This window comes from Microtus oregoni, unplaced genomic scaffold (genome assembly GCF_018167655.1).
Source record: "Microtus oregoni isolate MIOR12 unplaced genomic scaffold, Mior012 000048F_ref0000485, whole genome shotgun sequence".
NCBI classification, from domain to species: Eukaryota; Metazoa; Chordata; class Mammalia; order Rodentia; family Cricetidae; genus Microtus; species Microtus oregoni.
This window is the reverse complement of record NW_024543222.1, coordinates 18061789-18074155: the sequence shown is the minus strand read 5'-3', so window position 1 is coordinate 18074155 and position 12367 is coordinate 18061789. Positions and strand designations below refer to the sequence as shown.

Sequence of the window (12367 nt, the reverse complement as noted above, 5' to 3'; positions counted from 1 at the left end):
CCGGAGGCCTCAGAAAGACACAGTCCTCCTCTGAAGGGGGGGTGGTGGTGGTGGTGAAGGAGGAACAGAGTGCAGCAGCTTGAGCTGGGCCTCAAATAATATGACAAATATTTTGATGGAAGCAGACACATTTCAGTTTATGCAACCTAAACACTTTACTGCGCTCAAGGAAAAAAGAGAGCCTCATGCAACCTGATGGGAATGAGTTAGGGAGTCCCCTAAGGGGCTAGGGGAGACCTACCCCTCCTCTTTTGACAGCTAGAAAATAGCACTACCCAGGACTGGTTAGCATTAAGAGATAACATGGGGGGGGGGACCCTTCACCTTCTCACGGGCCTTGTTTCTCCCTTATCTAGCTAGTAGCTGGGATCAGAGGAAGCAGCGGGGAAAGAGGTCCCAGGCAGAGGCCCTAGGGGCAGTAGAAAAGAAAGGGTTGAAGATGTTGCCACCCTGGGAAAGGGTGTTCCTGAACAGTAATAATAATAATAATAATAATAATAGACGAGGTGGCTGCTTTTAGAATTCAGAGATCCCTCTGGGCATCCTAAAAGCAAAGTATCCAGACGGGTTATCTGGATGCTAGACTCCCTAGTCTTCCTTTCCCGCTCTTTGGCCTTCACCCTGTCCCTCTTTCTTGGTCTGTCCTCTTGTTCCTTACTTTGCACAGCTCCACTTTAACATCTCTTTGTCCCCTGCAGATAGGGGAAATGTTTCATCCTTCAACCTCCTGCATGTGGTGGTCCTTGGCTCTTCTGTCACGCTTTTCCTCGGGACTGACCCCAGGGACATCTATCTCGATGCCATTCTGAGCTCTCTGCCTCTCCCTTCCGTTCACTCTTTGGTCCTACTCATCCCTTCCCTCTGGGATCCTCCTTGTTTACCTGACTCTAGTCCTCCCCCCCCTCCACATTTCCGAACCTCTCCAGCTACCTCTGTGGCGCCCACCCGAGTCTCATAAACCCCGCCCCTCTCTGCCCCTCCCTCCTCACGGCTTCCGCGGCCCAATTAGGCGCCTGTCCCGCCCGCAGCCCCACCCCTCGCCCTCTCCGAGCCCGGCGAAGCGGGTGGGCGGGGCCCAACGGAGGGGGCGGTGGCCCCAACCCGAGAAGGCGGGAGGAGCTAAGCGCCAGGCGGGAGGCGGTGGCCACCGCGTTCAGTCCGGCAGCGCAGCGGGAGGGAAGCACGAGGCCGGAGCCCGCTGCTGGGCTCCGCAGCGCAAGCAGCGCAGCGCGGCGCCCAGGCCCCGGCCCCATGCCCGCAGCCCCGCCGGACCGCCCTTGAGCGCGGGCATTAAGCCCGCGCCCCCTACCCGCCGGCACCATTGCCCCGACGGCGCGGCCGGGTGGCCCGGCTCTCCCCAGGCTCCGCGCCGGCCGGAAAACGCTGCTGGCAGCCGCCGCGGGCGTGGTGATGCTGCTCGTGCTGGTGGTGCTCATCCCGGTGCTGGTGAGCTCGGGCGGCCCGGACGGCCACTATGAGATGCTGGGCACCTGCCGCATGGTGTGCGACCCCTACCCCGCGCGGGGCCCCGGCGCCGGCGCGCGGTCCGACGGCGGCGACGCTCTAAGCGAGCAGAGCGGTGCGCCCCCGCCCTCCACGCTGGTGCAGGGCCCCCAGGGGAAGCCGGGCCGCACCGGCAAGCCGGGCCCCCCCGGGCCTCCAGGGGACCGGGGCCCTCCGGGTCCTGTGGGACCGCCGGGGGAAAAGGGTGAGCCAGGCAAGCCTGGTCCTCCTGGCCTGCCGGGTTCAGGAGGCAGCGGCGCCATCAGCACGGCCACCTATACCACGGTGCCACGCGTGGCCTTCTATGCCGGCCTCAAGAACCCTCATGAGGGTTACGAGGTGCTCAAGTTTGACGACGTGGTCACCAACCTAGGCAACAACTACGATGCGGCCAGCGGCAAGTTTACATGCAACATTCCTGGCACCTACTTTTTCACCTACCACGTTCTCATGCGCGGCGGCGACGGCACCAGTATGTGGGCGGACCTCTGCAAGAACGGCCAGGTGGGCCATGAGGGCGCATGGGGCTGACCTGGGGGCAGGGCACCCAGGGAGCCCCAGCAGAATGCGTTTTGGATCAGAGTTGACAGGCACACCAGGCAGGCGTAGGTGGAGACCCTAAAGCGGCCCCCTTAACTATCACATGAAGAATGATTGCAATTAACAGGCACCCCTGACTCTTCAGCCCTTGGGCTCGAGCTCTAAGGCAAGTGGTTCAGAGGAGTGAAAATGAGTAAAGATAAATCCAGCTAGTCAGATCATAGGGCTCTAGGGCGCGCGGACCGGTCCTTGGGGGTTTGGCCCTTGGGAGGCTGATTCGGGTTGATTTCACTCGAGAGCTAAGATTCAAGCTGACGCTGACTGGCTTTAAGGGAACAGCAAAGATGTGCTCTAGGGCACGGATAAGGAGAAACAGTCTCCGCGCCGGAGGACGCTAAACCAAGTGGCTAGGGCGCGCAGGAGAAGGAGGGCTGCAGGAAATGTTTTGGGCACAAAGGCAAAGGGAGTCCGGCACCCAATAGCCTTAGCTGCAGTACGTCCCTGGCTCTAGAGAAGGAATTCTCGAGCTGGTCTGATACCCTCTGCAAACACCGTGGAATGCGCAACCTTTTCCCAGAGTCTCAGAGCTATCCAGCGCCTCCGGGGAAAAGTTTCCTCCAGAGGCGGGGCAGAGTGATAGAAACTCCCCTCCTTAAGGTCTCCAGGTCCAATTCCTCCATTATCCTAGAAGATAGGGAGGTGGAAAGGTCTTCCTTGTTCCGTGGATTGCTTGGGTCTGAGATAGGGAAGGCGGGCGGGCGCACAGCGTTTTCCTTGGAACCACCCACCCTGGTTTCCCAGTTCCCAGCGCTCTCACCTCTGGATTACGTGAGCCCCACCCCGGGGGCGTGGTCAGGTTGAACCTTCTCTTCTCTGAGGCCAGAGGGTCAAAACTGAGGTAGACTGATGAAATTAGAAGGAACCCCCTGTGATTGAGACTCCAGATCTTCTCGGAACCCCTCCCACTGCAGCACTACCTTGCTCTGGGTTCTGCAAAGTTTGGGGACAGGAGAGTGGGCAGAAAGCCTATCGGCATGGAAGTCTGTCTTCTTTTTTCTTCTGCCTGCTTCCTCCACTCCCCAGTATGGTTTCTGCCTCTTCTTTCTCTGTCTCTTGACCATTTCTTAGCGGAATCTGCCATTCATCTATGTCTGTCTTCTCTGGGTCCACCCCCTCTTCCCCCTATAGCTGTATCTCTCTCCCATTTGTGTCTATCAGGCTTCTGGTGACTCTCCTCTTTGTCCTTGGTTCCTGACCAAATGGAAAGCCCCAGAATCCAGCAAAGGCTCATTCTGCAGACAGCCCCACAAGTCCCCTTATTAATCACCAATAAGGCATGCAGCAATGTCACCTTCATTGATGACATTCCTTCCTTCCTCAAAGAAAGTTTGAGCCGGCCCAAAGCCGAGGTTTAGGGGACTGGAGGCTTGCTGGAATTGAGTGGTTACTGGGCCTTTAGACTCTGCCCCACCACAGGGGTCTCCCAGCAGGGTCCCAGCAACAGAGCTGAGGAGGCTCCTCAGAGAGCATGTACTTGGAATGGGGCCACTTGCCTTAGCGTCCTGGAACTGAAACCATTCCCCTCCCTCAGAGACACAGTGCCAGCACAGCCTGATGAAGAAGAGTTCTTGAGGCGGGAGAACCACAGGCTGCCAGGGGCCCACTGAGGGTGACTTTAGGGTTTCAGAGACTCTGCACATTAACAGTTACTCAAGACAACCCCCTTGGGTGGTGGTGGCACATGCCTTTAATCCCAGCACTTGGGAGATAGAGGCAGGTGGATCTCTGTGAGTTCGAGGCCAACCCTGGTCTACAAGAGCTAGTTCCAGGACAGGCTCCAAAGCTATAGAGAAACCCTGTCTCAAAAAATCAAAAAAAAAAAAAAAAAAGACACCCAATGATAAGAACAGCAATGGAGTCTGCGGCCTCCTCCCCAGTATCCTTTTGTGCCTCCTTCCAGATTGTCCAAGAGGCTCATTGAATCTCACCAGTCATTCCACACGTTTGTCATGACCCCCTACAGGAAACATGGTGTGAGGCTTGTTTGGCACCAAGGGTTTAGCCCATTTGCCCACTGGGTCTTTATGGCTTATGTAGTAGAGACAGTAGTGGTCATATGATAACCCACTCAATTGCAATCAGCTGCATTGAAGGTGGGCTTAGAATGCATCTGGCAACTCTTGTCTCCAAATGCGTTGTCTGAGAGAGTGATTCAGCGGGTCGGTCCTACCCTAGCTCAGAACCACTTGGCAGGAAGGAAAGGATGCTGAACCTGGGTTTGCCAGGTAAGGAGAGGCCACTAAAGAGGAAGGAAATAGTCAGAGGTAGGGGAGAACATTTTACTAAGGAGAGAAGACAATGACAGGGCTGCACAGTGGGTGGAAACAGAGGAAAGGAGCTTCTGCCTTCCGTGCCTTCAGGACAGAGGTCACCAGAGTGTTGAGTGCCTAGATTCCTGCTTTCAAAGAGGTTGCCAGTTCTTTGGGAAGGAAGACCAATTCTGGGCAAGAAGAGCGGAGAAAGGGGTTTGCCATCTGATGCCTAGTGCCCAAGGACCTTTGTCCAAGGTCCACTGCCCTCCCTCCACAGGGATAGCTTTGTGTCAATCCCCCCAATCTGATAGCCCCTGGTATTAGTGCTTAGGATGAGGTGTCTGAGGAAAGGGTTCTAGGATCGGGGTGACTGTCTACCTCCATATCTGGTTCAGATAGATTAGGGTGGACACAAAATTGATCAACATGGCTATAGGAAGAGGCTATGTGAGGACATGCCAGTGGTCAGTGCTGTTTGTCCAGGGAAGGGGACACGGGGAGGTGAGTCTACACATGGGTGAGGGCTTGGAGGGCAAAGGCTGGCAGAGATGTGTAAATTGAGGTCTGCGCCATAAAAAACTCCTGGGGAATCACCTTCTCACCTGGAGGGTAGAAAGAGACCCAGCTGTCCTCGCTAGTTTCTGGTACCATTCACAGCACAGAGCCTAGTACCACGCAAGGAAGGGGCCCGGTAAACCTATGAGTCCTCTGTGAACCAGGCACTTTGGCCACTTCTGGGAGCCACACCTGCAAACCCGAGACCTCAGCCTGGACTGGGGACAGGAGCCATTTCCCTAACTATAGCCTAGCAACTCGGTTCTCTTGGTTGAACCACTGCCTCGGTTTCCCCTCTTGGCAGTCCCTCCTGACATGGAACGGGCTGCTTTCTGGATTCCATGGCAACCTCAATTCTCCCATCTTTCCTACGGCTCCCAAGAGGAGCTGGATGCCTCAACGGCTTCCAGTCTTGAGTGGAGAACCGGGAGCCCTGGGTTCCGTTTGAGGATCTCCCGTTGTCTAGGGATGGAAGGGCATCAATTCTTGCTGCTTCCTTGGATAATTAGGATAATTACAGCAACAATCATGGTGATGAATAAATAATAAACGTAAGCATAGCACTTGTGATGCCTGTCGCATCACCCGGAGATCCCTGTTGACGGATGGTTGTGCTCTAATGGATCTGGCTATTAAAGAGCACACTGTTTTAATGAGTTAAGTCTAAATTAATCTGGGTAATAAAAATAATTGTTATTAGTAGTAATTTATTAGCAAAGATAACAAAGTGCACGTGTAATAATAAATACTACCAGGATTAGGGCCCAGGGAACAATACAGAAGTTGGCTGTTTTGCTTTTTGCTCTTCTCTGCTAGTTTAAAGCCCTAGCAAGGCTTAATTTTTTTTTTCTTTACCATCTAAAGGCCTTTGTAAAGGTGGCAGTAGTGAGATAGGGACTTCTCATCCAGTTTTCTAGACAGAGAAACCGAAGCTTTAAATGAACAGTTCCTCTTTTATTTTGGAGGGGTGGGGAGACAGGATTTTTCTTCGTAGCCCTGGATGGCCTTGAATTCAAAGAAGCCCACCTGCCTCTGCCTCGCGGGGACTGGGATGAAAGATGGATGTACACCAGTATTGCCGGGCACACCTTTATTTTTTATTACATTATTGAGGTGGGGACACAACACTTCTTGGTGTGGAGATCAGAGACCAACTTGCAGGAGTCAGTTCTGTCCTACCATGTGGGTTTCCATCTGGGAACTGAATTCAGGTCATCAGGCTTGGCATTAGGGGTACCTTTACCTTCTCACCAGCCCCTTCTCCTGCTTTGTTTTAGGAGATGTCTCCCCAGTTAGAATCCACATAGTTCCAGTGCTGGCTGGAGAAGCGGTTAAGGAGAGATAACATTGGATAACAGTGGAAGGACATTGACTTTTGGGAAGCTGCATTCAAATGTGGTGGGCCCTCTTGGGTGCAGCATTGCTGCGGAGGCTGCTGGTTTAGCAAAGATGACTGGCAGTTGTGCTTTCCTTATCTCCCCCTCCCCCCGCGCTTACCCCCTCTGCCCACTGTGCTTTGGCATCAGCCGAGGTTGCAGGAGCTGTCTTCAGAGGAGCGGCATAGAGAGGAACTGTGGGAGAGCCTGCTTGAGAACCCAGTTCAACATAGCCTTCCCCACTGCTGGCCACAACCCAGGGGATGGCTTTTCTCCTCTCGCTCTCTCTTTTTAATTTTTAAAGTTTATTTTATGTGGATGGGTACTTTGCCTGCACGGATGTCTGTTCATCACATGTGTGCCTGGTGCCTTTGGAGGACAGAAGAGGGCATAGGATCCCCTGGAGCTGGTGTTACAGGCAGTTGTGATGTAGGTTCTGGGAATCGAACCTGGGTCCTCTGGCTGTGGTCTTCTCCACTGAGCCAACTCTCCAGCCCCTCTTCTTCTGTTCCTTACTCTTTATTTTAGGGAGATCCTAAGTCCTAAAGCTTAGTTCTCTCATTGCTTCAGAAATGTCCACAGATAATTCAACCACCAGTATCCTCCTCTCAATGTCTTAAAACTAGTCAGAACATCCAAAAGTCGTGGCAATATTCAGATTTCTTTGCTAGTGCTTCCCTTGAGCGGTCCCCTCCTGTCCTCATGTCCCTTCAAGACAAGGACCACTGAGTATGTAAGGCCTCAATTCCTTTCTTCCCATCCCGTTCCTCTCTGCTACTCTAGGAAGAGACATGATCATCCTTTGGCCAGGGATGTAGCTGTAACTCCCAGAGGCCTTGGGCAGGGAGGTCAATCAAAGGCCAGGAGAGGAAATAATTACCAGGCCTTGAGTCTCAGTGGCAAGGTAAAAGAGACTCTGGAATGAGCTTTGGATAGGACCAAAGGTTCAGCCCCAGTTCTTGGGTGGCTCCTTACTGGCAGCCTGGTATTACCCCAGCTGCCTCACCTCTGGCCAAGCTGTATCCTTTGTCCATCCATTTCCATGAGAGCAGGTGGGTGTGAGGGAAAGGAAAACATCGTCGATATTGAAGCAGAGAGGAAGGAATGCTGAGGACAGATCTTCCATCTCAGGAAGCACAAGGCAGCCCTCTATGCAAGGAAGGACTTCCAAGCTGGGCCACCCTGGAGGCACTGAGGTGGGCAGCAGGCAGATGGTAAGACCTGCAGGAGTTACAGAGGAAGACTCCATCTGGACTTCGGATTCGGCGCAGTTGTGCCCTGCCCTAGAATCTCTATGGCTGCTCCCAAAATGTGATGCATGATTAAAAGGGGGTAGGGTGGGCTGGTGGGTGGGAAAACTGGACCTGAGGACCCCCAGATCCTCACCGTGTGGCTGCCTCACCCCCTTCCCCTCTCACACTGCCCCATTCCCCGTCCCTAACCCCACCTCCACCCCGCCCCCCCCACGCTCCTCCCCCACCCGTAGGTGCGGGCCAGCGCCATCGCCCAGGATGCAGACCAGAACTACGACTATGCTAGCAACAGCGTGATCCTGCACCTGGACGCAGGCGATGAGGTCTTCATCAAGCTGGACGGAGGCAAAGCGCACGGTGGCAACAGCAACAAATACAGCACTTTCTCTGGCTTCATCATCTATTCAGACTGAGCCCCTGCACCCCTTTCCATCCGTTGCTCTTCATCCCTGGGGCTCCCCTCTCCGGAGAGGCAAACGAGAACCCATTCCCTACTCATTTTCAAATTGCCTGGCCCAGACTGCCAACCCTCCCAGGCTGAATCGCCCCCAGCCCGCCTCCAACCACCCAGTCCAGGCCTTTACTCCTTGGAGCGCTAAATCCCCTCTCCGGCTCTCCCCCCTCCCCCACCCGCACGCAGTTCCGGCCCGGGTGGCAGGTCGCCTTCCAGGTCCCAGCCTGCACTGTATATGTGTACAATAGGACTGTTTACTGCCCACCCCGTCCTGCCAGCCAGCCCCAGTCTGGGGGGCGGGGAGTTGGCGCTGTTGCTTCCTGCGGAGTGATCCCCGCCTCGGGTAGAAGCGGGTTAGGGGCTGGATAACTTCCCAGCACCCACAAAACCCTGGAACAGCTGCAACTGGTCTGACCAAAGCTATAATAAAAACATTTCCACCCCGTGGGGATTTCAGTCTGTGCCCTGGGCAAGTCTGTAGGAGGTACCCTGGACCTTGTCCTCTAGACTGGGAAGGAGCATGGTAAAAGTTTCTAGGGACAGCCAAATGCTGGAAACAGCTGCTCCGGGAGAAGGACCAAAAGGTCTGGTGCTTACCACAGCCCACGTGGGCAGCTGGAGTGGGAGGAGTGGGAAGCAATGCCGTTATATCTTATATGGGGGTGAAGTGCCATTTTTGCATTGGCTACGTTGGGAACAAGGTACAGACAACTTCTTAAGCAGAGAGCCTAGGTTCTTGTGATCCAAGTTCCTCTCCTGCTGGTGAAAGCCACAGAAAGAACCAAGCTTTGCCCTAAAAGCTAGTTAACCTTGTTCCAAGCGCTACTCCTGGCCCCTAGTTTTTCATCAGTAAAATGTGGGAAAGGAGATCCACTTACCCCATTGAAGATTAGAGAGGTATAATGTGCATGCTCAGAGTCCATAGCTCTTCCTCTTTAGACGACATGCTTTTAGGTACTCTCCCACCCACGCTGGAGTTGGATGAATGGGCAGGTTTGGTTGTTAAGTTCTGTGGTTGTATTTGAATCCCAGTCACCCCGAGTCTCTCTGGCCTGCCTCTGCCTCTTTCGACTTCTTGTAACTGGCAAGCTGTAACACCCAGACAGATAGAGCAGTAGATAAATAGCTACTATTTAGAAAACCCCCACTGTGTGTCACACTGGGTAGGCACTTTATTTTTTTTAATATTTATTTATTTATCATGTATACAATATTCTGTCTGTGTATATGCCTGCAGGCCAGAAGAGGGCACCAGACTTCATTATAGATGGTTGTGAGCCACCATGTGGTTGCTGGGAATTGAACTCAGGACCTTTGGAAGAGCAGGCAATGCTCTTAACCACTGAGCCATCTCTCCAGCCCCGGGTAGGCACTTTATAAACATTTCCTCACAGTTGTTTGTGTGGTGCAAAAATGGGTTCATGAAAAGATTTCCCACGCCCATAGGTGCTTTTATTTTGTCTAATTTTTTTTTTTTTCTGAGACAAGGTTTCACAGTGTAACCCTGGCTGGCTGGAACTCACTCTGTAGACCAGGCTGGCCTACAACTCACAGAGATCTGCCTGCCTCTGCCTCTAGAGTGCTGGGATTAGAGGTGTGCCACCACTGCCCAGCTTGTTTCGTGCATTTTAATGATATATTTATTTTGAGGTGGAGTCTCGCTCACCATCTTACCAGGTGGGTCATTACTCCTGAGCTCACACGAGCCTCTTGTTCCAGCTTCTCTGGGATTACAGGTGCACTGCTTTATTCCTGGCTGTTTTATCCACTTTTAGATAAACCGAAGTTCAGAGAGGTTATGTAGCTGGCCAAACCACGGGGCTACAAACCGGCAAATGCCAACCTTTGAGCCAAGGATAGTGCTCTTGCCCAGTGCTCCAATTCATGAGGAACTGGCATATTCAAAGAGCTGAGACTGGAGCTGAGGTAACCCTGCCCCTTTCTTCTCCTTCCACCCCAGCCCTACAGAGGCCTGATGCATTAATAAACATCTGCCATGGGCCGCAGCCACGGGCTGGGGCTTTTGGAGAATGCCAAGGCTCTACATTGAGGGAAGGTCCCATCTGGCTCGCCAGTCTGGCTCAGCTGGAGAGACAGGAAGGAGGGGTAGCCACCCTCCTGGCCAGACCCCATGTATGGACCCTTGTCATGGCTGGCAGATTTGAATGGCTTTCTTTATCTTCCCTTCTCTCCCCTATTTCCCCCCGCTGCCAGCTGTGGCCATTTAATAAAATTAGTTTAATGCTTGTTCCCTCCCTGTGGGATCTGGAGATTGAAATCTGCAGGTCCCCACAAACCCAATAAAACCCCTGGCAGCTCTGGATGGAACTAGAGACTCCGTGGGAAGTGTGATTAGATTAGAAGGCACTCCTCCTGTCCCCAGGGATGTCCACAGCTGCCTCTGACTCTTTGATAGCCACACTGGCTCAGAATTACCCAGTGACCATCCTTGGGGATGTCCGCCCTAACCTAGGGACCATAAGGACTGCCCCAGGACCCCTGGTACGACCAAAAGCATGCTAATTGTGTCTATAGTGAGTGCTTGGCTAGCTGGCTGCTTTGCATTTCTTTCTGGTGACTTGCTAATCCTCATGTCATTCTGAGAGATGGGGGCTCACAGACTCGTGACTTGCCTATGGCCAGGTAGGATGTCTGTGGCACACCTAGGAATGACTGAAGCCAAGGGGTTTTTCTACCTTTGCAAGGCTTCAGGAATGTCCCGCGATGCCAGCTGCTTGGCACTTAGGCGATATCCCAGCTGCAAGGGAATCTACTAGAAGGTGTCTTCTCCATCAAACAGTGACTCCCTAAAGACAAAAATCTGTTTTCTCCCTCAGATGAGAGACAGCTGATGAGGGGCAAGAGCTATGTCTCCACTATTCAGACTGGAAAGTCTTCTGAAGGCAAGGCTTGTGTCTCCTGCATCAGACTCGTGGGACCTCAAAGTCTGAACTTTCTTCTCACACTCACCTAACTTCTTGACAGAGAGCTGTATATCTGCTTCCATCAGTAACTGATCCCTCAGTGTAGTGGTGGTGGTTCCCACTAGTAGTTTTGTGGGTAGACACAAGCTTACTTTTCTGTTCGTCTAGGTCTTTCTGAGATGAGGGGACTGTTTACCCGTGAGCTAGGGTAACCTTGAAGACAAGATTGTCTCCTTTAAGCTGGGAGTTCTCTAAGAGCAGATGGCCTGTCTCGCCTCAGCCTCCTCAGTCTGGGGCTCTTTAGGTACAGGGATATTCCGGAGCAGGGCTAGGTGGGGAGTGGAAGAAGGCTGGACAGACAGAATGCCAGGCCACTCTAGGGAATGGGAGCTAGAAGTCTCCCCAGGTTACCCCCCCTACTCTAGGGAATGGGAGCTAGAAGTCTCCCCAGGTTACCCCCCACCCCACTCTAGGGAATGGGAGCTAGAAGTCTCCCCAGGTTACCCCCCACACACACACACACACTCTAGGAAGTGGAAGCAAGAAGTCTCCCCAGGCCTCAGGTTACACCCGCTTCCCCCCCACCCCTACTTCCCCCCCCCCGCCCCCGCTTTAGACTAATTAAGGAAGAATGTCTCTGTCAGGAGGGGAGTGAGGATGGAGATATCCCCAGAGTTCACTCACACAGGAATGGCAGCCCATTCTCTATCCAGGCAGCTGCCAGCCGTAGGTGCTACATCACCCTGGTTTCTGAGGTTACTAGGTTCAGAGGGGGGAGTGGGGTCCACTGCTGGGGACTGCCCTAATTGGACGACTTTGCAGGAAGGCCAGGCAGGTGCACTCAGCCCTCCGCTTCAGCTTCCTACAACACATCTGCCACGTCGAGGTCTAGGGGTTAATTGGCTCCTGCCTCACTCCTGGTGACCAATATTTCATTTACTGCTCAGAGGGGGAGCTGCCCAGACAATCAATCCTGGACAAGTGTCCAGGAGGTAGGGGAGCTGGGCGGGCACAGGAGCTGTTCAGGGAGGAGTTTGGGGGCGCTGGGGAAGGGGTGGTGGCCAACTAACTCTTCAAAGCTGCTCTGACCCTGGCTGGAGTTCTGCTGACCATGATAACAGCCCCAGGACCCTCAAAGGCCAAGAGCAGATTCCAGGGGTCCAGAGGCTTCCGCACTGCAGCCAGCCATGCTGTTTCCCTGTCCTGGCGCTGCTGCATTCCTTGATCTAGATGCTCCCCAGACGAGGCTGTGACAGGTTAGGTACTGTTAATAAGGCCTCTTTTCACACGTCACGAAGGTATATATGAGAAACCGAATTGGAGGTGTGAGTTCCTAGCTCCCAGGTAACAAACCTTAAAATTCTACAAATGAAGTGATAATGGGGTGGGAGTGAACAGCCTGTAGGTGCTTGGGACAGGAAGGGCCCCGGAAGGGTGACTGCGGAACAGC

General features: G+C 53.5%; 1 protein-coding gene across 1 annotated transcript; it reads left to right on the top strand.

The window, feature by feature from the left end:
* The first annotated feature begins 1140 nt into the window (after positions 1 to 1140).
* On the top strand, positions 1141 to 8435 carry C1ql1 (complement C1q like 1). The gene is made up of 2 exons (XM_041635976.1): positions 1141 to 2007; positions 7773 to 8435. The coding sequence occupies exons 1-2, from the start codon at positions 1411 to 1413 to the stop codon at positions 7950 to 7952; spliced, it is 777 nt and encodes a 258-aa protein (XP_041491910.1). The 5' UTR covers positions 1141 to 1410; the 3' UTR covers positions 7953 to 8435.
* Positions 8436 to 12367: the final 3932 nt, after the last annotated feature.

Bases quoted from the DNA above. Each gene is read 5' to 3' on its own strand.
- C1ql1 (XM_041635976.1), top strand. From the start codon at position 1,411: ATGCTGCTCGTGCTGGTGGTGCTCATCCCGGTGCTGGTGAGCTCGGGC. The intron at 2,008-7,772 runs GTGGGCCATGAG...CCCCACCCGTAG, and splicing joins ACCTCTGCAAGAACGGCCAG to GTGCGGGCCAGCGCCATCGC.